Source organism: Trichosurus vulpecula, chromosome 5, assembly GCF_011100635.1.
Source record: "Trichosurus vulpecula isolate mTriVul1 chromosome 5, mTriVul1.pri, whole genome shotgun sequence".
In the NCBI taxonomy this organism is placed as follows: Eukaryota; Metazoa; Chordata; class Mammalia; order Diprotodontia; family Phalangeridae; genus Trichosurus; species Trichosurus vulpecula.
In genome coordinates, this window is record NC_050577.1 from 189,123,161 (window position 1) to 189,149,508 (window position 26,348).

Genomic DNA, 26,348 nt, shown 5'->3' on the forward strand with positions numbered 1-26,348 from the left:
TGACAGCTGAATGTGGAGGATGGATTATCATGGAGAGAGAGTAGCCAGCAGGCTACTGCAATAGTCTAGATATGAGGTCATGAGAATCTCTACAAGGGAGGTGGTGGCAATGTTAGAGGAGACAAGGGGGCATATATGAGACAGGTTACAAAAGTAAAATCAACAGGAGTTGGCAACAAATTGGATGTGGGGTGGTGGGAAAAAGTAAGAAAGCAAGAATGACCCAGAGGTTTCAAGATGAGGTGACTGGGAGGATAGTGGTTCCCTTAATACTAATAGGGAAGTTAGGGAGAGTAGAGGGTTTTGGCAGAAAGATGAGTTTAAAACAGGACATCCATTTTGAGGTGTCTGATAGGCAGTTAGTTATGTATGACTGGAGGTCAATAGATAAGTTAAGGTCAAATAAGTAAATCTGAGAATCATTAACATGGAGATGATAATTGAGTCCATTGGAACTGCTGAGATCACCAAATGAAATAGCGTAGAAGGAAAAGAGAAGAGTCAGCAAATCCTTTGCCCCGTTGTCCTATCATGACTCATCCCTTTCTAAAGTCTAACCTTAATCTACCTTCTCTACTACTGTTTCCATGTTGCAGAAAATGCTAAAGGTAGTTACATAACATGAAACCTGGGTCCACTACAACTTTGTCATCCAATCTCAACTGGTATCAGCTTATCCATAATTTTACTCTTTTCAGATTGATTCTTACAGATGCCCACACATTTGTAACAATGTTTCTATAGAAAAAGAAGTTCAGGGGCAGCTAGGTGGTGCAGTGAGTAGAGCACTGGCCCTGGAATGAGGAGTACCTGAGTTCAAATCCGGCCTCAGATGCTTGACACACTTACTAGCTATGTGACCTTGGGCAAGTCCCTTAACCCCAATTGCCCTGCCTTCCCCCCCTGCAAAAACAACAACAACAAAAACCCCCCAAAAAACAGAAAAAGAAGTTCACTGTTCTAATTTGGCATGCCAGGAACGTGTCTTCTCCTACCATAGTTCAAAATAGCCAGAAAGGTCAAGACCCCACCTCTTCCCACTCTGAACTTCTGGGCAATGGGAGTAAAGGCTTCTAGCTCCAAATCATTGATTAAGTCCCTGTGGCCTAGGTTAGGGACCTCAGCAGCCGGGCAGGTGGTGAGAAAGGGGTGAAGGCAAGAACGAACATTTCTGGGATTTAGAGAATAAGGAATTCTGAAATGTTACACTCATCCTCCTCTACTCCCCACTTTTGCTCCAGTCTCAGAAGATGGGAGGCTTTCTTTTTGCCAAGGCCAGACAAAAGACCTGCATTCTTCATCTCATTCCCTATAGTTCAGCTTGCTCTTTTGGTAATCTCAGTTTTCATAATCATCAGTCCCAATATCCACAGCTTCCATCCCTATTGCCTTTAAACATGTCCAGATCTCCCCCATCTTCCAGAAGCAAACAAAAAAGCCCTCCCTTAGCCCTACCATTCCCTCAAAGCTATCATCCTGTTTCTATTCTCCATTTCATAGTAAAATTCCTAGAAAAAAAAATCTGCCTATATTTGTTGCTTCCATTTTTCTCATCTCCTACTTCTTAACCCCTTACTTCGGTTACCCCCACTTGACTGAACCTGCTTTTACCAAGGTCATTAATTCTTTATTTACTGTTTATTTTCTTGTCTTTCTTAACCTTTCTGAGGCTTTTGACATTCCTCCTCCTAGGATGTTTGCTTATTATTAGAATAGTACATTCTCTCTTGGCTTTTTTTCCTGCCTGTCTAATTATTCTCAATCTCCTTTGTTAGATTATCATCCACATCCCACTGTCTCTGTGTGAGTACACTTCAGGACTCTCTACAATACCTTCTTCTCTTCCCTCTCAATACTTTATTGGTGATCACATTAGTTACCATGGGTACAATTTTCATCCCTATGTAGAGAACTCCCAGCTCTACATATCCAATCTCCATTTCACACCATATCTCCAACTACATGATGTCCCTGGATGTCCCAAAAGCATGTCAAACCCAACACATCTAAATGTGAATCCATATTCTTTCCCCCCAAACCCAACCATCCTCTTAACTTGCCTATTTCTATTAAGTGAACCACCATTCTTCCAATTACCCAGGTTCACACACTAGGAACCATCCTCCACTCTTCCCTTGCCCTAACCCTATCTCCCCCATCATATCCAATCAGTTACTAAGTTAAAAGAAAAAAAGGAACATTTCCATGTACACAGCAGATCATAAGAAAGGACTCAATATAAAACAATAAATTTCCATTTCAAGAAAACCCACATTGTTTTCAGACATACCCAAGCTTTTCTTTGCTTTCTTGTAGGTTTTCTTTTGTTCTCTGCTATGTACTTTTTACTTTTTTTTTTCCTTGCCCTAAAGTAGGCTAAAATTAAATGTGTACATACACACAGATGTCTATAAACATACACACATATATTCATACACATATGTGTAAGACCACACTATGCATATTTCCACTTGCCATTTCTTTCTCTGGAGGTAAATATCATCTTCCTTTATAGATCCATGTCTTTCCATGTTTTTCTAAATTAACCAGCTCATCATTTCCTACACTGAAGCAGCTGTATTTTTTTTCTAACTCAGTAAAATAATTTTTTAGCAACTTAATTGGGATGAAATGAATAAATAGATTAGTTAGGCAAGATTGTCATTTTTATTATATTGGCTTTACCTACCCACGAACAATAAATATTACTCCAATTATTTAAATCTGACTTTATTTGTATAAAAAGTGTTTTATCAGTTACTAAGTCTCAATCATTCTATCTCCTCAACATCTTTTGCATCCGTTGCGTTCTATCTCTCACACCACAACCACCCTAAATTAGTCACTCATCGCTTCTCACCTAGATTTGAAATAGCCTCCTAATTGGTCTTTCTGTGTCTAGCTTCTCATGTCTCCAATCTCTCCTACAGACAGCTGACAAATTGCTATTCCTTTTTTTAAGACTGCTATTCCTTATCCTTCTCAGGCGTGAAGTACAGTGGCCACTCACAGACTGGATCCCACTGCTATTAAGTTGCTGTTTCTGATGTCGGCCATTTTATTCTTCCTTAGGCAGCCTAATGCTTCCCCCACTCCCCCTCCCAGGCCTGAGGTTCAATACTGGTGCTAGACTTAGTGAGGACACCTTATCAGCTTTAGCTCTATTACACCTCAGAACTCCTAAGCTGAAGCAATCTACTAGCTTCAGTCTTCCCCAGTAGCAGTGATTACTCTGGCTCCAAGTTGATATTTCTAAAGCACAGGTATGTTCTTCCTCTATTCCATGTGATTCTTCTATTTAAGAATCTTCAATGGATACCTATAGCTACTATAATAAAATTGAAACTCTTCATATGGCATTTTGAGCCTTTTAAAATCTGATTCCACCTTATCTTTCCAGACTGATTTCAGAATGCTTTTTCTGAGTGCATTGTGTTCCAGTTAAACTGGTATACTTGCAGTTTCTAGTGTATAGCATTCTGTCTTCCATCTCCACACCTTAGCATAGGCTATCCCACAGAACCCAGAACATTCACCTCCAACTCTGGGAACTAATTCCCTTCAAGTCTCAACTCAGTTATCACTTCTTTAAAGAGGCTTTGCCTGATTCCCTCCTACTCTGCCAATCACTTGATACTGACTTTGTATGTGTTTTATGTTTACTTTTTGTGTGTTTATTATTTCCACCCCATAGAATGCAGACCTTTAGAAGGCAAGGATTTTCTTACCCTTGTATTTGCATCCTAACATCTAGTGGAGAGCCTGACTCATAGTAGTGACATAGTAGACAGAGCATTGAACTTGGAGTCGGGAAGCCTTGAGTTCAAATCTGGCCCCAGATACTAACTGGGCAAATCACTTAATCCTCATTTGCCTCAATTTCGTCATCTGAAAAATGGAAATAAAAGCACCTGCCCCAGGGTTAATATGAGGCTCAAATGGAATAATATTTGTAAAGAACTTATGTCTGGCAAATAGTAGGTACTACTATATAAATGCTAGTTATTGTTAGAGTAGGGCTTTACTAAATGCTTATTGATTAATTGATTGAAAGAAGGATGGTACAATTAAATGGAAAAATCTCTAATATTCCTTTGAGAGAATGATAAAGGAATTGGTCAATTCTACTTTATTAAACCCACAAAGGATATAAGAACAGTCATTCCATTCATTTAAGAAGCACTTACTAAGCATCTACTATGTGCCAGACACTGTGCTGGGCACAGGGGCTACCAAGACAAAAAAAAAAAACAGTTTCTGCCTTCAAAGACAAAGATTCTATTGGTGAGAAACACATACATAGAGTGATAGGAGCTAGATCTTAACTTAACCCTTCCTCCCCCCCCTCCCCACACACATAAGCTAAGCTGTTTTTCTCTTAAGAGATATTAAGACTTTCCTTCAGACTTAGTTGGCTTTGGAAAATAAGGAGAATAATGACTAAGATTATTAACAGTCTGGCCCCCCAGATGCTTGGCTGGTGGATCATAATGGGAATTTTGCTGACCTCAAGGGGTTCTTAATGAGTTATCCTTGCTGTAGGTCCTTCCCTTGCTATGGCTAAGCAATTTCCTTTTGTTAACTCTTGAATGACCTAGGAATGTCTCGTTTTATTCCAGTATTAAACCTAAACTGCAAAAGGCCTGGCCTGACTCAGGTTCAGCACAGAACACTTGGCACAGTCTGGCGGGATAGGAACATAATGAGCTCCTTTATGTGGTGGATGGGCCTTACAGAGGTAGATTAGTCTGGATTGAGCTTCATGCTTCTGCTGGAGCTTTTGGTGATGCCTCTAAAGATAGCTGTGGTTTAATAAGAGGCACCCTCAGCTCCAGGAAGGTTAGAAAGTAAACTGCCCATGGACATTCAGTAAGAAGAGAACAAAATGAGTAGTACCTCGAAGAGAACTGCCACTAAATTGTTTTAGTCCCTCTAGCTCAGACAGACCTTCCAGCTTAGAAATCTAAGCCTTCTTTCAGTTTTACAGTGGAATCTCTTTGGACCTCTTTTATCTGTTAAGCAGCCTAGAGGGATTGCACTTTTTCAGATGCAGAAAGAGATTTTCCCATCATTAGAAAAGGAAAAATTCAGAAGTTAGGCTCAGCCCTCATTGGGACTGGGTGCTTTTGTTTTGCTAATGTTTATCATCATAATCTAATTGCCTGGAGAAGGGGGAAAGGCCTCCCAGAAAAAGGCCCTCCCAGCTCTAAGGGAGTTATATTTGGGTAAACAGGTTTTGAACGACTTTTTATAAATGACAAGACAGCTGAAGCAACAATCCTCAGTTTTATAATTGTATATGGACATAGCCAGACACAGAGGGGGAAGCAAGAGGGGACCCCAACTGTGAAAGAATGCAAATCAAGTGAACAATAGAGAATTTAATTCCTTTCCATTTAGGTATTTTGTAAAGGGAATCCTGGATCCTATTACTGATGCTAGGATGGCATCTTGCTAAACTATAGAATTTCTGGTTTCCTTGATATATTTATATCTAAGTGTTCAAAGTTCTTTTATGTCATCTACCCAAATTAAGGTTATATATGGGATGAAGGTGAGTATGTTTCAAATTGTGTGTGTGTGTGTGTGTATGTGTGATAGAGAGACAGAAACAGAGAGAGATTTCTCTGAAAACTGGTATCTGACAGTGCTATGTATAGTCATTTTAGTATAATTAGCATGTGTTCTGGAGGAGGGCTTCCCACCACCTGCAGAAAAGAGGTAGAGTTGATTCCTCTCAGACCACAACAGTCTCCTAAGGCTTCTGCATTTAAAGTAATGGGACTCAGACTACAAAGAGCTTCTGGTTTTTAGCCTAGGGAAAACTGACCTGAATCCACATAGGTTCCTTTCCCTGCTATTTTGGGAGCATATTAACACAAATGTAACTGAGCTTTAGCATAGGCTCAGTTCACTAATGATGGAGATGACTTTCCCCTTCTCTCTTTAGGCCCTATGCCCTAAATCTGTTTCAGCTGTCCTTTTCAGTTCTGGGTGCAGGCAACAACAGGTAAGCCCTCACTGGCTGGGGTGCTGGGAAGCAAGTCCATGAGGTAGGTTTAGAATGTACCTTGGTTACTTATGTTTTGTAAAATGGAGTGGTTGAAAGGAAATTATTTAGAACCATGAGAATATTATTTATCAAATGAGATAATATTTGTAAATGGTGCTTTGCCCAGTGCCTAGCACATGGTAGGTGTTATGTAAATGCTCTTCCCCTATGGATTTGGAACTTGGGACTCTGCTATATAGGAACTGAGTTAAGCTGAATCTAATTCCCTTCTACTCCCCAGAGACTCAGCTGATGTCAGGAGGATTATGCCCCATTGGGTGGGTGGTGGGAAATGTTTGTATGTTTTTTTTTTTCTCAGAAAACTTTTGAAGTAAACATTCCTTTGTAAAAGCTAAATGGATTGCTAAGTGATCAAATGGAACTCTGGTTCTGGGAACACCTAAAATTAGGAGAATACAATTGGTGGGTGTTGAGCCAAGGACAAAGACTAGACAACCCCTGGGAGAAGAGGTGCTGGGGAATCCCAGCATGAAATGTAACATCTCTGTTTTTTAAATTTATTTTTTATTTTTAGTTTACAACACTCAGTTCCACAAGATTTTGAGTTCCAAATTTTCTCCCCCTCCCTCTCCTCCCCTCTCTCCCTCAAGACAGCATGTAATCTAATATAGGTTCTACATGTACCTTCACATTAAACTTATTTACACAATAGTCAAATTGTAAAGAAGAATTATAACCAATAGAATGAACCACGAGAAAGAAGAAACAAAACAAAAAAGAAGAAAAAAAAAGGAGACAGCAAATAGTTTGCCTCAATCTATATTCAGACTCCATAATTCTTTCTCTGGATATAGCTAGCTTTTTCCACCATGAGTCTTTTGGAGCTGTCTTTGAGCCCTGTATTGCTGAGAAGAGCCAAGTCTATCAAAATTAGTCATCACAGATACTGTGTGTCTGTAATCGTGTATTATGTTCTCTTGATTCTGCTCCCCTCACTCAACATCAGATCATGTAAGTCTTTCCAGGTTATTATAAAGTCTGTCTGTTCCTCATTTCATATAGCACAATAGTATTCCATTACATTCATATACCACAATTTGTTTAGCCATCCCCTAGCTGATGGGCATCCCCTCGATTTCCAGTTCTTTGCCACCACAAAAAGAGCTGCTCTAAATATTTTCGTTCATACGGGTCCATTTGAAATGTAACATATCTTAGGGAAACAACACGAACATAGCCATAATTGGCTGTGTACCTATTTATATGTGTATACATTTATATGAATAATAGTAATTATTCAGCAGCAACAACAAAAAGCACATGGCTTTCAGGCAGTGGGAATCAGAGTTACACAGCTTATTAGTAAAATCTTCACAGGCTGTCAAGCCCTCAGTTAGGAAAGTCCTTCACATTTGGCCAGAGATGAGAATCTCCAAACTGTTTAATAAGGTGTATTCAAGTTAGCCTCTGCCATTTCCCCACTAGCACTATCTATACTCAATTAAAGAATACACAGCTAAAAAAAAAGAAAAGATGGATCTTATCTTCATCTAGAGAAAGTTAGCTTTAAAGTATAGCAAAAGTAAAACCCCCCCACCCCCCAAAAAAGCAAAAGAACAGCTTAAAAGGAACAGAAAATACCTGTTCTTTCAGATGGAAAGGGAGCAGAGAGAAAGAAAAAAGAACTTTAATAGCTTGGAATTCTTAATCATGAGAACCAACTCTCCCACACTGATCACAGCTATACAAGTTGGACAAAGATGTTGGTCACATTGGTGAAATCCAGGCACACTTACTTAATGCCATTCATTCTTCTCTGCCTCTTCCATCCTCTTATCCATACATCTGTGTCTGTCTTTCTATCACCTCTCTGAAGGAGTTCAAAACTGTTCTTTAGTAGAAATTCTGTCCTCCAGCCCAGAGGCCATAAGCTGTGAAAACTACAACTACCAGATCTCCAAGAAACTATTTCAAAATCTCTCCTTGTATTAGGAATTGATCCCAATGCAAGACTACAAGAGGATAGGATTGAACTGAGAGAGGAATCTGATGTACAAACAACAAATTGAAGCAGAAATATGGTCTAGATTAAAAATTAGTCTGGAAATGAAATGGTCATGATATCCAAGATATCTGTTTTAGTGCAGAACAACTATTGCCTAAAAGGAAAGACCAAGGAAGCAATGAATTAGATTATGAAAGAATGGATTACATCGTCCTAAATTTCATGAGATATTAGGCTACCTCATATTGTAGTAATCATGATGAAGTATTTGAAAAAGATGATCATGAAAATAATTGTAGCATCTCTTACAGAGAATGGAGGTAGTAAACTTAAAGAAGAATTCTCTCAGACCTTACAAATGGAATTAACATCTATTTTGATATATTCTGTAACTTCAATGCAGAGGTAAGAGAGAGTAGGTGAAAATGATGAGATATAGGGTCTCAGTTTCATCTGTAGAACTAGGGAGTTGAATTAAGGTCCTTTCTAACTCTAAATCTGTAATCCTGTGTAATAATAGATGTTAGAAAATATGGACCAGGAATAAGGAATGAGAGAGGCCAAAGACTTGTAAACTACATTAAACCTCATGCCTATACACCATGAATATTTTCTTTGAGAAAATATTTCAGAATACCAATTACTGTAATGCCTAAGAGTGACTTCAGAGGACTGGTGATGAATGTATCTCCTGTAGTTTGGTTAATGAATAGAGGACTTGGGGCAGAATGAGGTATACATTTTTAGACAGAGTCAATGTGTCAATTTGATTTGCTTGACTGTTCTAATTTATTACAGTGGAAGGTCCCATGGGGAGGGAGAATTATTGAGAAGTGAATGGGGTTGTAAGAAAGTAAAGCACACCAATAAAACCTTTTTTATCCCCAAAGCAATAGACACTAGACAAAATAAGTGCTGAATAACTTCACGAAAATGAAATTGGTTCTGTTATCAGACTAGAAACAACATATTACTATTATGAGTGTTATTCTGGAATTAGCTGTAGATACCTACAGTCTAACCACTGACCTCTTAGAACAAAAATCAATGTTAATACAAAGCCAGAATAAAGAACAAGCAAGAGAAAAAGAATATGACATACAATGCATACTCTATGCTGACTGATCTGAAAGAGTTATGATGGTTTAAAAACAAGGTTACAGCTGGAAGACACAAACTACAATAATTTTATAGAGAAGTTTGACCAGCGTAAGTCAAGAACTGTACCAAAGAGTCAAAAGGAGCCTAAAAAGTGCTTTAGTTTTTGTTGATTTACTTCCCATATGGAGAGAATAGAATAGCCAAAGGCAACACCAGTTTAGTATTTAAACTCACTTGTAAAATCTTACACAGAAAGATGGTAGAAGTTTATTAGCAGTATTGCCTCACGAGGTGGTGTAGTAGATAGAATATAGAACTTGAGGACAAGCAAGCCTGAATTAAAAATTCTACCTCACTTCCTAGCTGTGTGATGCCAGGCAAATGACTTACCCTCACTGTCTCAGTTTCTTCATCTGTAAAATGGGCATAATAATAAAACTTACCTCACAGGTTGTAACCAGAATGGCCTTTGTTTTATTTGAGTGACTCAATTTATCTCAGTGAGTTTTACTAGGTGCTAAGCCCCAGGCCCAAACCCCACTAGGTGTTAACGTAATCCATGTGGATGTGAACCTCCCAGGGTCCTAAGGGGAGGGGCCAACTCAAGAACCAATCACCAGAGCTCTGGTGATTCAGATGATGTTTGATGATGTCTGAAGCCCTATAAGAAGTTAGGACAGAGCCATTTGTGTGGTGTTCTGGAGATGGTGTTGATGAGGAGACTCCGGGCAGCTGTAGCTAAGGAACCCTCCAGCTTGTAAACCCGGATGTTGAGATTTTGTTGAACTCTGGTAACTATGTGTTGGGATTGAATCAGACAAAGTCTGATGATATTTGTAATTTGTTTGCATTTTGTTTTGAAGTTCAGGGTACTGGCTTTTTCCCCTGAACTAACTGAATAATATTTGAATGCTGAATTAAAAGTAAGCTTGTCAACCCCTTCACCTTGCTTCCCTTGCTTAAGCAGATCAGAAGAACCTGTGCGTTGGCAGCTTTCTGGGTGCTGTCTGTGGGTGAATCTTATACCCCCACAGAAGTTGCTAGCCAGATTGTTGACACACAGGGTTGTTGTTAGGACAATTGAAACAACATATGTAAAGAACTTTGCAACACTTTAAATTATATAAATGCAATTTTTTTATTTTTTTTTAAAGAAGAAGCAGTAGAGAGTAAAGCCATGGGGTTTGAGACTCAACTAAGTAAAGTGGGCATTTAAGGATGAAAATGGAAGACAATAAGCAGAAGACAAGTGGTAATGGTCTACAAAACTATTTGTAATGAACTATTTTCTTTGTCAAGGACAGTGGAGCCACTACATGTCATACTTCCATGTGTGCCTATAGAAACAGCATAAAAGCAGTGGTGGGATTCAGCCAGTTAGCATGGGTTTGCCAGAACTAGTACCTAATTTTAGGTTGAGTTGGATGAACTGGTTGTTACTGGGGCGGGGCCTGCACCCGCCACATCAGCAGCGGGGATGGCCCGTCAGCTCAGTTCTGTGGAGAACCGGTTGTTAATTCATTTAAATCCCTTCACTGCATAAAAGGCACTAAAGAGTATAAAAACATGGAAAAATAGCTGGATTAGAACAAGCAAGAGCCACGCCAGAGGTAACACGATTGTTAGGACAACAATAGGTTGATTAAAGGGTGAAGGAGGGGTAGCTAATAAGGTGTGTAGAAGAAAAAAAATCCCAAAACTTAATAATGCCCCAAAGGCCAGTGAACTTGCCTCTGTTCCTGAAAATATTCTAGAATGTATTAAGTAATAGTTCCTGAACTCTAAAAGGAACCAGTTACCATAAAGAGCCAACATGGCTTCATCAAGAACAAACCATACCGGACTCACTTAATTTCTACTTTTGACAGTATGGCTAAACTGGAAGATTGGGGAATGCTGCAGGTATAGTTTGCCTAGATTTTTAAGCAAAGCATAAGTCATGTTATTATTGTGAACAAGGTAGAAAGTTTTGGATTAGATGATAGTTGAGTGAAATGGATTCAGCACTGGTTTAATGTATGAATCCAAAGAATAGTCATTAATGGATTATTATCAACATAGAATAGGGTACCAAAAGGAATATCCCACATACATACGTATATGTGTGTGTATGTGTGTATGAACATATTTTTTCTTGGCTCTGAGGTAGTTAATATTTTTATCAGTATCATGGATGAAAACATAGATAGCATATTTATTATAGGAACATAGATTTGGAGGTCACTGAGTACAACCCTTCATTTTACAGATGAAGAAACTGAAGCCCAGAGACGTTAAGTAATTGCCTGAGATCATATTACTAATAAATAGTATAGGTGGGATTTGAATCTAAGTCTTCTTGACTTTAAGTCCAGCACCCCACCTGCTGCGCCATTCTGGCTTTCTCAGTTTGCAGATAAAAGAAAGCTAGGAAGTTAGCTCTCATACTAGATGACAGTACCAGGAATCATAAAATTTTTGACAGGCTAGAACATTGGGTTCGATCAAATAAGATAAAGTTCAATAAGGATAAATATAAAGTCTCACAAAGGGCTCAAAACCAATTCTAAAAGGATAAGATGGGGGAAAGCATGGTTACGTGGTAGATTATATGAATAAGATCTGGAGATTTTAGTGGCTTGTAATCTCAATAGGAGTCAACAATGTGATATGACAACTAGGAAAGTTAATGCTATTTTAGGATGGATTAAGAGAATTATAGCTTCTAGGATGAAGATAGTTATCATCTTGCTGAGTCATGTCCCCATCAGACTATATCTGGGGGGTAGTGGTCAGTTCTAGGCATCACATTTTTGGAAGGACAAGGAGGAAAGGATCCAAAGGAAAGCAACAGAGATGGTAAAGAAACAAATTTATGTCATATGGAGAAGATTTTGCAGGGGACGTGTTAACTCTCTTCAACTATCTGAAGGGCCATCACTTGAAAGAGGGTTGGATGTTTTTCATCTTGATAGTAACTGGAAGAATTAGGAAAAATGGATGGACTTTGCAAATGTATGCACAAAGGCCATTTGGAGTTAAAGAAAAAGTGTGCTAAAAATTAGAGATACACAAAATTGGAATGGACTGCCTTTGGTGGGGCAGGGTTGGAGTAGGGTTCCTTTCATTGGAAGTCTCCAAATAAAGACTGGAGTTATACTATAGAAGGAATGCTTGATGGATATTTATTAGACAAGATGCCACTAAAGTAACTTCCAACTCTTACAATTCTGTGAATTTTTTTCAACAATCTAAAAGACTAGTCAACAGGTCACCAGGGCTATAAGTTTCCAATTCTATTCAAAACAGCTCCAGGCTAGCTGCCTGGAATGGAGGTAGCAGCTGATTAAGAACAGTTCCAGTTGTGCTTCCTTCTTGCCTGGTCTTACTCTACCAAGTGTATTTGTCTTCAAATTCTCTTTACGGAATTTTACAATTACTTAGGGGTATATATTAATGTGTTTTCATTGTACTTTTGACTTCCACAGGGAATTGCTGTCAGCTCCTCCTCTGTGCCTCAAATATGCTGAGTAGAGATGTTTCTCCCCTTGCAGAGATCTAGACCGTTCTCCAAATACTATTGTTATTGTCCAGTTGTTTCAGTCGTGTCCAATTCTTGATGACTCCATTCGGAGTTTTCTTGGCAAAGATATTGGAGTACTTTGCTATTTCCTTCTCCAAGTAAGTGTCTGAGGCTGGATTTGAACTCAGGAAGATGAGTCTTCTAAGCTTAGCATTCTATCCATTGCACCACCTAACTGTCCAAATCTCTTCTTGCATTCATATTAATAATACAGTCTAGGGCAGGGGTGAGGAACCTGCAGCCTGGAGGCTACATGTGACCTTCTAGGTCCTTGAGTGTGGCCTTTTGACTGAGTCCAAGTTTTACAGAACAAATCCTTTTATTAAGGGAATTCATTCTCTGAAGTTTGGATTCAGTCAAAGGGCTGCACTTGAGGACCTAGAGGGCTACCTGTGGCCTGAAGGCCACAGGTTCCCCATCCATGGAGAGGCTGGCAGATTTCTTTCACAGGCAGCTAGGTGGTACACTAGCCCTGGAGTTAGGACAGCCTGAATTTAAATTTGACTTCTAATGCTTGTTAGCAGTATGACCCCAAGTAAGTCACTTAACCTCTGTCTGCCTCAGTTTCTTCTTAAACTGTAAAATAGGAATCATAATAGCACCTTCCTTCCAGGGTTTTTTGTGAAGATCAAATGGGATATTTTAAAAATTAGTGCCTGACACATAATAGGTACTTAATAACTTCTTGTATCCTTCCTTTTATATAAATGGGAGAACAAAATAATAGCAATAAAAGGACAGTGATTAAGCCACAGTGGTGCGGATACAGTTTAATAAGAAAAAGTCTATGGCTTACATTGTTGCACACAGCGGCAGAACCACCTTTTCCTCCTGAACTCAGCCCTTTCCCAAGGAGAGAGGGAATCATCTATCAGCTTAATCTAGATACAAACTTTGGCCCAGTCCGTCTTTAATAGACAAATGAAGGTGAATTCACAGTTCCCTCTGGCTACTTTATGTTCTCACAAATGTATACTCATCAGCTCTAGGCAGGGGTGGGGTAATAGCAACCCTTGCTTCTTGGAGTTAGATCCCTATTATGCTCATTGGGCCTTAGAAGAAAGCTGGCATTCAGAGTCTGGACACTCCGTTTGACCTTGTCTGCCTCCTTATCTGTGAGTGGGTAACAGGAAGAATGATTGTGTCTCCTGGCTTCTCTCTACCAGAAACCTTCAAAAATGATAGGCTCAGGGGAACTAGCCACGCTGGTGGAGTAGGAGGAAGCAGTGCAGCTCAGCTCCTCTCCCCATCTACTCCACAAAGATCTAGAAAATGCACTAGACTGAGTCCTGATTAGGAAATCTAAGTTCAAATCACATCCCAGACCAACTGTTTGTTCTTTCTTTCTTTTTTTTTTTTTAAAGAAAGAATGATCTTTAATATTTGAATATCTGATGTTCTGGCAAAGTGTGTCAGATTACACTTATAGTAAAAAAAAAAAATCAACCCAATCCATGTTTCTCAATACATGACACATATGTATATACAATCTTCAGTCCATGCCTTAAAACAGGAACAGTCAAATTAAAATTAAACAGTCTTGTTTTCAATTTAAAGCTCAGTCAGATAGCCACCTATTATCTTTTCTCCAAAGTGTTTTGACAAATGTATGCATTTTCTTATCAGTACCTTGAAAGTTATTAGAGAAATCAAACATTTTCCTAAACTGAATAAAGCAGAGATAATAATTCAAACTTTGCTTTTAGAGCTCTGCTTTTTAGGAAAACTGAACATTTTCCTAAACTGAAAAAAGAAGAGATGATAATTCAAGCTTTTGCCTACTTCCTCCTCTTTCTTGCTTACTCACATGTGGACCAGTGGAACACTATCTTGGGAGGAGAGGTTTTAAGAGGACAGAGAATATTAACAAGTTTAGGACTTCAACTCTTTTTTCAGGAAAAATTGATCTGTGATGCACAGGACTTTAACAAATTTACACTAACCATGGGAGCATTATGAAAAAGCACACGTTTCAGTCCCTCTTTTCCAATATAAATCAGACCTCAGTATGTAACTTGTAGGGTTTGACAAAATGGAATAACAATATAGGATAACTTTTCACCCAAGAATACTTTAAACCTAAAAAACTTTATAACATAATACTTAGCCTTCTTCTTAACTGGACATTCATAGAAGGGCCCAAACGAAATTCACAATATCTTGGAATTTGCTGCTAAAATGTACATTGTACTTTCAAAGGGTGCTTTGGCTAGACGTAATGAGACTGCTGCTATGAGGACCAGTACAAGGTCATGCTGAGGTCACAAGATTTTTACAAGCCTAAGACTACGAGGTGGTTTATATATTTTACTTCTAGGCAAACAGCTTTTTAGTTTGGGGGAAAACTCCCAGCCAAACCCTGTGTTCCCCAATGTTCCTAATACATAAATTCCTACACAAACGAGCTGGGGTTGCATAACTGTCTGTAGGTGAACAAACACTATTCAAAAAGACACCATAAAACATATAGGAGTAGAATTCCTTGGGTTGAAATGTGTACCAGGCAAAGACGGCCTTGTGTCACAAAGATGTGTGTGGAAAACCTGTTCATATCTGAGATGGAAAACATGAAATGTAATGTTTTGATTTAAGAGAAACAAACATGTGTTGCTAACACACTCATCCTGGGTGTCATCCCCCCCCCAATATACTGAAAGGGAGTGACAGCTGAAATAGGCAATGTAATTTCACCCCTAAGTGAATGCAGTACACACACACACACACCAGTTGTCTTTCCCTCACTGTTCTGAGCACCCAGGGGTTGAGGCAGCTCTGCCCACCATACTAGGGCTAACGGGGATATTTTGAGAGAAGCCAATATTCCAGCAGGGTTCTTTATGATCACTCCACACTTAGCATTAATTAAAAGCACCAGAACAAGGTCAGTCTTTTCCAGCTGTATTCCGCCATCACTAAGCATGTTGTTCATCACGCTGTGGTCACTCACCATCCTTCAAGTTCAGAATGTCCGAGATGATAAACTCTCATCCAGAGAACGTGAACTAATGTCGTAAATTGTTCTGAGAAGCAGGTATGGAAGATGACTTGCATAATGATGTCACCACTAAACCACTGCTTAAGTCCAGACTTCGGCCTTCTTTTTCAGCTCTGTAGTCCAAAAACATTTCTTTGAAGGCCAGGAAATCCGTAAATGTGAGCAGCATGTCAAATATATCACCTGCTACTTCATCTTTATGCTGTTGTAATGTTGTAGTGAAAGTTGCCATGTTAAACCCAGGAATCCTCTCGAGCATCTGTTCTTCAATATATTTTTCGACCAAAGAGATGTATTCATTAAAAATAGGGGTATAGATGAGTTTGTTTTCTTCTGTGTCTTTGAACTCTCGGTAGTACTTTTCCATGAAGTTTCTCTGTAATAACTGGAACTCACCATCCATGATAATGTCCTCTATACATCCAACTACTGCATCAAATTCTGCATCAGAAGCGGAAGAAATGGCCAGCGCGAAGTTCTCTTCTTCTAAAGTGTCCATCATAGTTGACCATGAAGCTCCCAGCCGTTCTGGGGCCTCCTTCCCCACCTCTACCTGGTCTGAGATGCGGCCTGAGCTCGGGATGGAGACTCCGAAAGCCTCGGGCTCCTCCTCCCCCGATTCCACCCCCGTCCCCCACCCTTTCCTCCTGTTTGTTCTTTCTTGAAGAGGACCATGACACCAGGAAGGTAATGCCATGACTTGCAAGTGAATTGGATTTAAATGAGGGAGGGCTCTGTGCAAATTCACCAGCCTCACTTTCTCCTCCAGAGCCATCTGGGTCCAGTGGCAAGACATAGATCAGGACAACTGGGTTCAGCCCAGATAGGCATACAAAGAAAGAGGTGTGCAGACACAGGCTAGAATCTAGCCAAGAGGGAACTGGATGGATCCTTCCAGCACAGAGACTTGAGGCTTGAAGTTGTACACTAAGACAAGAAAAATTCCTAGATGAAGCACAGAGGGACTGATACTGTATAGGGAACAGGAACAGATGCCAATCTTGCTTTGCACAGTTAGGTGCAAAAATACATTTTACTCAATAGGGAAATGGGTAAAGGAAGAAAAAATAAAAGAGGTAGAAGATTCAAGGAAAGATAGGGAAAACAAAATAACCATAGAAGGTAGTAAGAGGAAAGAAATAGTAAGAATGTGTGATTGGGCTCAGGATAAAGGAAAGAGAAGGGGGCAGAGGAGCAGAAACAGATTAAAACAAACCAAGAATGTTGGTGTTGAGCACACTCTTTGCTCACCACCATCATCTTCTTTGTAAATAAGGGACAGGAAACAAAGAAAGGAAAAACTATAAGAGAATAGGATAAAGGGAAACACAATTAACTATCAAAACTGTGAATATGATTGGGATGAATTCATAACATGGAAAAAGGATAATGGACTGGATTAGAAAGCAGAATCCAGCAATATGTTGTTTACAAAAACCATACTTGTAACAAAAAATCAAAAAGAATTAAAATAAGGAGGTAGAACAAAATCCATTATGCTTTAGATGAAGTAAAAAGGCAGGGGTAATAATCATGGTCTCAAAGCAACAGCAGAAATAGACTTGGTTAATAGGTTAATCTATATTCTGCTTAAAGATACTCTAGACAATAAAATAATATCAATAGTACATATATATATATATATATATATATATATATACACACACACACACACACCAAATGTCATAGCGCCTAAATAATTAAAGGAAAATTTAAATGAGTAATAGGGAGAAATAGTCAACTATAATACTGGGGAGTCTCAATGTACTCATTTCAAATCTAGACAAGTCTACCCCCACCCCCACAAGAAAAATAAAAAGAAATGTAAGGAACCAAATAGAAATTTAGAATAGTTAAATATAATAGGCCTCTGACAACTATTGAATGACAATAGAAAGGAATATGCATATTTCCTGCAGCTATGCATGGCACATTTACAAAAATTAATCATAGATTAGGGCATTAAAAATCTCACAAACAAATGCAGAAAAGCAGAAATATTAAACATGTCTTTAATGGACTATAGTACAATAAAAATTATGTTCAATAAAGTGTTGATCAAGAATTAATGAAAATTAATTGGAGAATAAATAACTTCATGCTAAATAACGGGTCAGTCGACAAATCGTAGAGCTAACAAAACAGAAACCAATAATTTCGTTAAAGATCATGAAAACAAAGAGATGACATATCAGCATATTGGTGATGTAGACAAAGCAGTCTTTGGGGGGAAGCTCATGTCTCTAACTTCTTTCATCAACAAAAGAGAAAGAACGGATCAACAAATCGGGCATGCAAGTAAAAAAAAACAACAGAACTAGAAAACTAACAAATTACCCCTCCCCCCCCCCCCCACACACAGCCCATTTAAACACCAAAATAGAGAGAATGAAAACCAAATAAGAGATTAATAAAAGTGTGTGTGTGTGCGTGTGTGTGTCTCAGGAGGGAGAGAAATGAGAGAGAAGGAGGGAGAGAGAGAGTGTAAGAGAGAGAGAGAGAGAACAAAAACCATTCCCTAATAGACAAGTACTCAATGGACATCAAAAAAGTTCTCAAAAGATGAATTGTAAACTATTACTAACCACACGAGTGTTTCATACAACTGAAAGTAAGAGAAATTCAAAACAACTCTGAAATTTTACCTCACAGCTAGCAAATAGACAAAAATGACAAAAGATGGGAATTGTCAATGTTATATGATTGTAGTGAATGTTGTAAAAAGAAGGGAATACTAATCTACTACCTATGGAGCTGTGAATTGGTCCACACATTCTGGAAACACATTTGGAATTATGCTAAGAAGATGACAAAAATGTCCATACCCTTTAACCTAGAGGCTAATAACCCAAGCAGGCCAATTATAAAAAATCAAGGCCCTATATATTCCCACATTGCTTTAATGCATTAAATACTGTTTCTAAATGCCAGGAGTGATATCATAATCTTTAAGTTTAGCTCAGGATTGGGCTTAGTTCCTAGGATTTAGTTCAAGACAACAATTCTCTAAATTCACTGGCTGCTTTTCAAAAAAAAAAAATAACCCGAAGTTTTTCCATTTAAAAGAATTTGTTAGCCCCTTGAGTTTCAAAAGCTGTCCAGCCAATGGAAACATGAACACATGATAGCTTTCTAAATATTTCTCTACCTAATGAAAAAATGAAAGCAAACAATTCTAAAAAACATGAAGAACAACTTGGTCTTAAAAGCAGACTTAATCATATATAAGGAGAAGTTCTGAATCAATTTGTTGAAATTCCCAAGTCAACTTGAGATTATAGGGTGTAGATCTCTGTTTGGAAGCATCTTAGGGGCACCTCCCCATGTAGTGTAGGCACGCCTAATGATGCTTTGCTGATGGGAAACAGGGAACTATTTATGATTTTCTCACTGAAAGTAAGAATGACAGATTCTTGTTGGAACAGCTGCTCATCTATAAAATTGATCTAACAATCTTTCCTCTCTCAATCTGTGCCTTTCTGTTTCTATGTCTGTTTCTGCCTGTCTCTCCCTGTCTTTGTCTCTGTCTCTGTCTCTCTATCTTTGTCTCTGTCTTTCTCTGTCCTCTCTCTCTCTCTCTCTCTCTCTCTCTCTCTCTCTCTCTGTGTATGTGTGTGTGTGTGTGTGTGTGTGTGTGTGTGTCTTTGTCTCTCTCTTTCTCTATTTTGTTGGCTCCCCCTGGTCTTCAAGTAACAGTTGGATAATCTTTGCAAGGTATGTTGTATAAAGGATCCGTTTTCAAGTATGGCTTGGATTCGATAGTCTCTGAGGTTCCTTCTGATCTGAAATTCTGTGATCCTGTCAACAATAAATTACAAAAGTCCCATTGAGCCCATACTGAATGTCACCTGCTATCATGTATGATGTTATTATGTTACCTTATAGGTTTCCCACTGTTTCTAAAGATATGGCATTTTTCTTTTTCTGTTGGGTTCTCCAATAAACTCTATTAGGTTATGCATTAATTGTAATGAAGTCAAATCAAGGGAACAAGCATTTATTAAGTGTTCACTATATGCCAGTGCATTTTAAATGGAGGAGACAACATGCAAACAAGTATGTACTTACAAGATATGTATGGGGTAAAGTGGAGGTAATTTCAGAGGAAAAAAAAACTAGCAATGGGATGGGGGAGGAGCAAGGAAGTCCTCTAGCACAAGGAAGAATTGGAGGCCTCTCCTTCCTAGTATCTGCTTTAAACTTTTCTCTGTTCTGAAGATGCTGCTATATTATCCTCCATACCATCTCTCTTGGTCCTATGTTTCAGGCCACAGCACAGGGTCCAATTCACACAGCAATGTCAACCGTGATTTTTGCAGTCTCAGAAATTTCTCTCCCCTTCCTTTAACTCATAAAACATACGCTCGTGCGCATGCACGTGTGCAAACACACACACACACACACACACACACACACACACACACTCTCTGCACCTGCTCGCTAAGGAGCATTCGAATTGTTAATCTGGTCCTACCCGCTTTTCCAAATGTTATGTTTGCTTTTAACTCAGACGTTTGCTCATGCAACTCAGCTCTGTTTGCCTCAGGTGCTTGATCTATCTTTCCAGGACTGGTCTCCAACTTAAGCTTTTGTAACCTTTTGCTTTGTTCACCCCATTTCTCTAAACAGGTGTGAGAAAACTTTATTGTAATAGAAGAGAGACAACTTGCAACTTCAGTGCAAAGAGCTCTAGGACTAGGTAGACATCAAGTAGATTTGATCCTGCCACTAACTTGCTTTGTGACACATGTTAATAGTTCCCCGTATTTTCCACTTTGGAAAAGATAGGATTAGAACACATAAGTACATATGAGGTCCTTGTCAGCTGTCATTTTATGAGTACTATGGGTATGCATCTGATTTTAGCACAAATCTTCTGATTTGATCTCTCCTTTTGTGCCTTTCCTCATGCAAATTAAACAAATTTCTGTGCTCAGTTTCTGTTCATTACCATTCTCTTTTTTCCCTCCTGCCTTCTTCCCAGTTACCACCAATACCCCTTTCTTTTTCATATTGTCTTCATTCAACTTTCTTCCTTCTTAGGAAGACACCCTCAATGTGGGGCCTGTTTGCTCTCCATTGGGACTAACATTCTCCACTTTCAGACAATCATCTCATCAGCTCCAGAGTAATATGACTACAGCATCTGAAATTCCCCAAACTAGGATTTAATTCTGGTTAAAAGGCCGTTATTCCATTCTAAAGAACAACAGGGATTATGACTTGGGATAAACTCTGTGTTGTTACTAGCAGAGTGAACACATAATGATATTTAATAAAAAAAAATTGAATAGCTAATATTTTACATTTTAAATGTATCATATACAGAAGATTAAATTTATTATCCTTTAACAGAGTTAGGAAGGACCTCACAAGTCTCTGGCCCAACTCATACCTGAGCCACAACCCCCTTTATAACCTCCTTCAACAAGTGACCATTCAGCCACTGCTTGAAGGCCTCCAGCCCTTGAATCCCTTCATGGTTTGTCCATCAAAACATCAAAGTTGCTCACTCAGTCAGTCAATAGTTCTCTATGTTTACAACATCTGTTAAAGAGACCTTCTGGGACCTGTGAAGCTCTTCTAAACTATGGCATCTTGATAAATTATACTCCTGCAGAGCACCCAGGTTCAGTGCCTAGTCAAAGAAACAGAGAAGGAGCTTCAGTCATTCCACTTGGCCTATACATGAGAAGACAGAGTGATCTCTCTGTTCTTGATTCATTGTCAGTATACAGTGTCCATTTGGACATTGCAATACCCGTAAAGGGCAACTTTGTATTTTATGTATCGAATTGTAAACAAAGCCATCCTCTATGTATGATCTCAACTTTTTGTTTTATTAAAACTTACTTGCAATTTCCCAAGTACAAGTAACAATAATTGATAAGATTTTTTAGCTCCCGAGAGATACCATCCCCCTCACAAAAAATCTAACTCAACCTTATTATCTTACAGAACAAAGATTGTATTATTCCCAAGGGCAGAACTAGATATTTGGGTGTCAAATAAAGTTGGCATCTGAAAGATAGGATAGAGAACATCCTTGTCAAACTAAGTACTAAAAACCTTCTCTATATAAACAGTAAATGCAGTATGCCTAATATGAAAAGCTTATAACCAGATGAAAACATCTCAGTGCTTTAAATAGATAGTTTTCATTTTGCTCTAATACTTAAAGCAAAGTATATCATGATTTTGGCAAGATAGGTAATCCTTCCAGGGACCCAGATAGCTTGTATTTTGTTGGCATAGTCCCTGAGAATCCAGGGTCACCTCTCCACTCCACCCCAACAATAAGGCATTTGAGTAAGACTTTAGAGGAAAGGAGCTTCACAACATGCTGACAAATTTCCCGTGGAAGCTGGGATGCCAACAATGGGACAAGTTTAAATTCTGGGACCCTAAGGGAAAAAATGGCAAAAAGGTCCCTGAACCTTTGCTAATTGTATAATAAACAGGTCTTCCCTAGAGAAGACTCCTCTGCTTTAATGGCTCCCCATGTAATTCAGGGGCTTTTGGAATAGCATTTATATCTGTGGTTTATCATATTTTATTTTTTAAAAAATTGTTATATATTGAATATCTAGTTTAAATTTGGCCTCAGAACACTTACTACCTCTTTTACTCTGGGCAAGTCATTTAATCTCTCTTAGCCTTTTGTAAAACCAGAGTAGAAACAGCACCTATCTTCCAGGATTGTTAGGAGGATATAATGAGACAATATTTGTAAAGTATTTTGCAAACCTCAAAATGTTATATAAATGGTAGCTATTATTATTATTATTATTAGCTATAAACTTTGATTGACAATGAGAGAAATCTATTTTTCTTTTTTAAATTTCTTTTTATTTTTACTTTACAATACTCAATTCCACAACTTTTTGAGTTTCAAGTTTTCCCCCTGTTTCAACAATCTGGCTAGCAGCTGCTGTGGGGGTATAAAACCAACAACAACCAGCTCACAGAACGCTGCAAGCCCAGGTTCTTTTGATCTGATTTACTAAGGAAAGCAACATTAAGGGGTTAACAATCTTACTTTAATCCAGTAAACAAATATCATTCACTTAGTTCAGGGGAAAAGCCAGCGCCTTGAGCTTCAAAGCAAATACAAACAAATTACAAACATCAGCAGACAGACCTTGTCTGATTCAAATCTCAATGCGTAGTTAACCAGAGTTTAACCAAGTCCGAACATCTGGGCAACCTGGAGGGCTCTTAACTATAGCTGCCTGGAATCTCCACATCAGCACGTTACCAAGAATGAGAGCCCTAAGCAAATAGCTCTGGCTTCCCTTTTTATGCACTCTTTAGCCATCATCAAATGTCATCCCAGTGACCAGAACTTAAGGTTTTACTATTGGCTCTGGAGTTAGCACCTTCCCCTAGGACCTTGAGAGCTTCACGCCCACATCAACTTAGCACCTAATAGACAGGAGTTTGGGCCTGGAGCTTAGTACCTAGTAAGGCTCAATCAAAGACACTTAATCATTTTAAAACAGTAAGTCCCAATTTAATTGATATTACACTCCCTCTCCCTCTCTTCCCACCCCCCCCAAGATAGCATGCAGTCCAATATAGGTTCTACGTATACCTTTACACTAAACTTATTTACACAATAGTCAAGTTGTAAAGAAGAATTATAACCAATGGAATGAATCATGGGAAAGAAGAAACAAAACCAAAAAAGAAAAAAAAGAAAGCAAATAATTTGCCTCACTCTGCATTCAGACTCCATAATTCTTTCTCTCGTTGTGGATAGCTTTTTCCATCATGAGTCTTTTGGACCTGCCTTTGAACCTTGCATTGCTGAGAAGAGCCAAGTCTGTCAAAGATAGATACCATGTGTCTGTAATCGTGTATGATGTTGTCCTGGTTCTGCTCCCATCACTCAGCATCAGATCACATTAAGTCTTTCCAGGGTATTATGAAGTCCATCTGCTCCTCATTTCCTATAGCACAGTAGTATTCCATTACATTCATATACCACAACTTGTTTAGCCATTCCCCAATTAATGGGCATTGCCTTGACTTCCAATTCTTTGCCACCACAAAAAGAGTTTCTACAAATATTTTATACATACAGGTCCTTTTCCCACTTGTGTGATCTCTTTGGGATACAGCCCTAGAAGTGGTATTGCTGGGTCAAAGGGTATGTACATTTTTATCTCCCTTTGGGCATAGTTCCAAATTGCTCTCCAGAATGGCTGGATCAGTTCACAACTCAACCAACAATGTAATAGTGTTCCTATTTTGCCACATCTTCTCTAGCATTTCTTATTTTCTTGTTTTGTCATGTTAGCCAATCTGACAGGAGAGATATGGTACCCAAGAGTTGTTTTGATTTGCATTTCTCTAACCAATAGTGATTTAGAGCATTTTTTCATATGCCTGTAGATATCTCTAATTTCTTCTCCTGAAAATTGCCTGTTCATATCCTTTGACCATTTATCAAATGGAAAATGGAGTTGTATTCCTATGAATTTGACTCAGTTCCCTATATATTTTAGAGATGAGGCCTTTATCAGAGACACTGGTTGTAAAGATTCTTTCCCAATTTTCTGCTTCCCTCCTCATCTTTGTTGCATTGGATTTGTTTGTACAAAAACTTTTCAATTTAACATAATCAAAATTATCCATTTTGCATTTTGTAATGCTCTCTATCTCTTGTTTGGTCATGAATTCTTCCCTTCTCCATAAATATGATAGGTACACTATTCCTTGCTCTCCCAAATTGCTTATAGTATCAGCCTTCATATCTAAATTCTGAACCCATTTTTACTTTATTTTGATATATGGTGTAAGACAGGGGTCTATGTCCAGTTTCTGCCCTACCATTTTCCAGTTTTCCCAGCAGTTTTTGTGAAATAGTGAATTCTTAACCCAGAAGCTGGACTCTTTGGGTTTATCAATGAGTAGGTTGCTATAGTCATTGACTACTGTGTGTTGTGTACCTAACCTATTCCACTGATTCACCACTCTAGTTCTTAGCCAGTACCAAGTGAGGCTTGATGACTGCTGCTTCATAATACAGTTTAATGTATGGTATGGCTAGGCCACCATCCCTAGCATTTCTTTTCATTAATTCCCTTGATATTCTGAACCTTTTGTTCTTCCAGATGAATTTTGTCATTATTTTATCCAGCTCTGTAAAATAATTTTCTGGTAGTTTGATTGGTATGACACTGAATAAGTAAATTAATTTAGGTAAAATTGTCATTTTTATTATATTAGCTCTGCTTAATCACTAACAACTGATGTTTTCCCATTTATTTAGATTTGACTTTACTTGTGTGAAAAGTGTCTTGTAATTGTGTTCATATAGGTCCTGGGTTTGTCTTGGTGGATAGAGAAACCTATTTGTCAAAGCACAATTAGGTATGACCTGCTTCAAGAGGTCTTGGATATGACATTTTAAAAAGGATAATGGTAAGCTGGGGGGAACCCCAGAGGAGAGCAACCAGAGTAATAAAGGATCTGAGTTTATTCCATGAAAAGATCAGTTGAATGGCTTGGAGTTGTTTAGCCTAGAAAAACTTTAGGCTTAAACTATAAAATGACCAGCATCTTCAAATGCTCCAAAAACAGTCCTCTAGAAGATGGATTAGACTTCTGTATGGTCGTAGAGGGCAGAACTAGAAACAATGGGTAGAAGTTGCAAAGAGGCAGATTTAGTGCTTAATGAAAGGAGAAACTTTCTCATAATTGGTACAATTGCAAAGTGACATGGACTGCCTTGGGAGGTTGTTAAGGAAAGGTTGGATAACTTAGTTGGGCGTCAGGGCACAAGTGGAACTGGGTCAGCTTCAGGTAACTTGGCTCCAAGCAGGCAATCTTGGACCCAAAGGTGAGCCCCTACAGGCAAAGAGCAGATGAAAATAGCTTTAGGACTTGGACAGGAACTCCTGAGACCTCAGAGTCTCACTGCTGACATTTTTTTTCCTCCTTGCTGACTGCTTTTATCTCCTTGGAGGCTGTTTGCTTTTCTTTTTGTGGACTTCTATTACTGCCTTGTGAAATGCTTTTTACCAAGGAGTTATTGAAAAGATTTTCTTAAAGAAACTGGATATCTAAGGCTCTGAGTGGTCTATTATGCCACACATAGAATTTAATGTAATGACTTCTTTTTGAAAAAAACTGGAGAGAGTGAAGGGAAAATGGTACTCTGATCCTCTCTTACCAGCTTGTTCAGTGATGAAGGCTGGATGTTATTGCCAACATCACCGTCTCACTCCTAAGAGCTCACTGTCAGTGCTATGAGACCCCTACAGGTGAGAGGACCACTACTTTCCCCATAAACTTAATGCTGCCAAATGTTATTACCTGACAGTAAGTAACACAGAAGAAAGGGTAGTGGCACCGATTTGCCAGACCCAACCCTACCAGCTGTGTGGATGGACCAGAGGCAGTGTGAGCTGGCTCTAGCTAGCTGGGTAGTGAGCAGTGAGGACAGCCTCATGCAAGTACTTTGTTGATATTTGTGCTTTGCTGCAAAGATGAAAAACATAGAAGCCCTTGTGCTGTGCTGTGACTGCTTGTGAGGGTAGAATGTGGGGCCCTTGGGGCAAAGACTATAAAGGCATCTCTAGAACTCTGGAGGGGAGAAATTCTTTAGACAGCAGGGACCTAGGCTGCTTTAAATTCCTCTTAGACTACTTTTATCTTTTCGTGG

At 38.8% G+C, this 26,348-nt stretch overlaps 1 protein-coding gene across 1 annotated transcript; it reads right to left on the reverse strand.

Annotated features, from left to right (window-relative positions):
• Positions 1 to 15,537: 15,537 nt before the first annotated feature.
• LOC118851856 (ADP-ribosylation factor-like protein 2-binding protein) lies at positions 15,538 to 16,224 on the reverse strand. The gene has a single exon (XM_036761428.1). The coding sequence runs from the start codon at positions 16,176 to 16,178 to the stop codon at positions 15,684 to 15,686; it is 495 nt and encodes a 164-aa protein (XP_036617323.1). The 5' UTR covers positions 16,179 to 16,224; the 3' UTR covers positions 15,538 to 15,683.
• Positions 16,225 to 26,348: the final 10,124 nt, after the last annotated feature.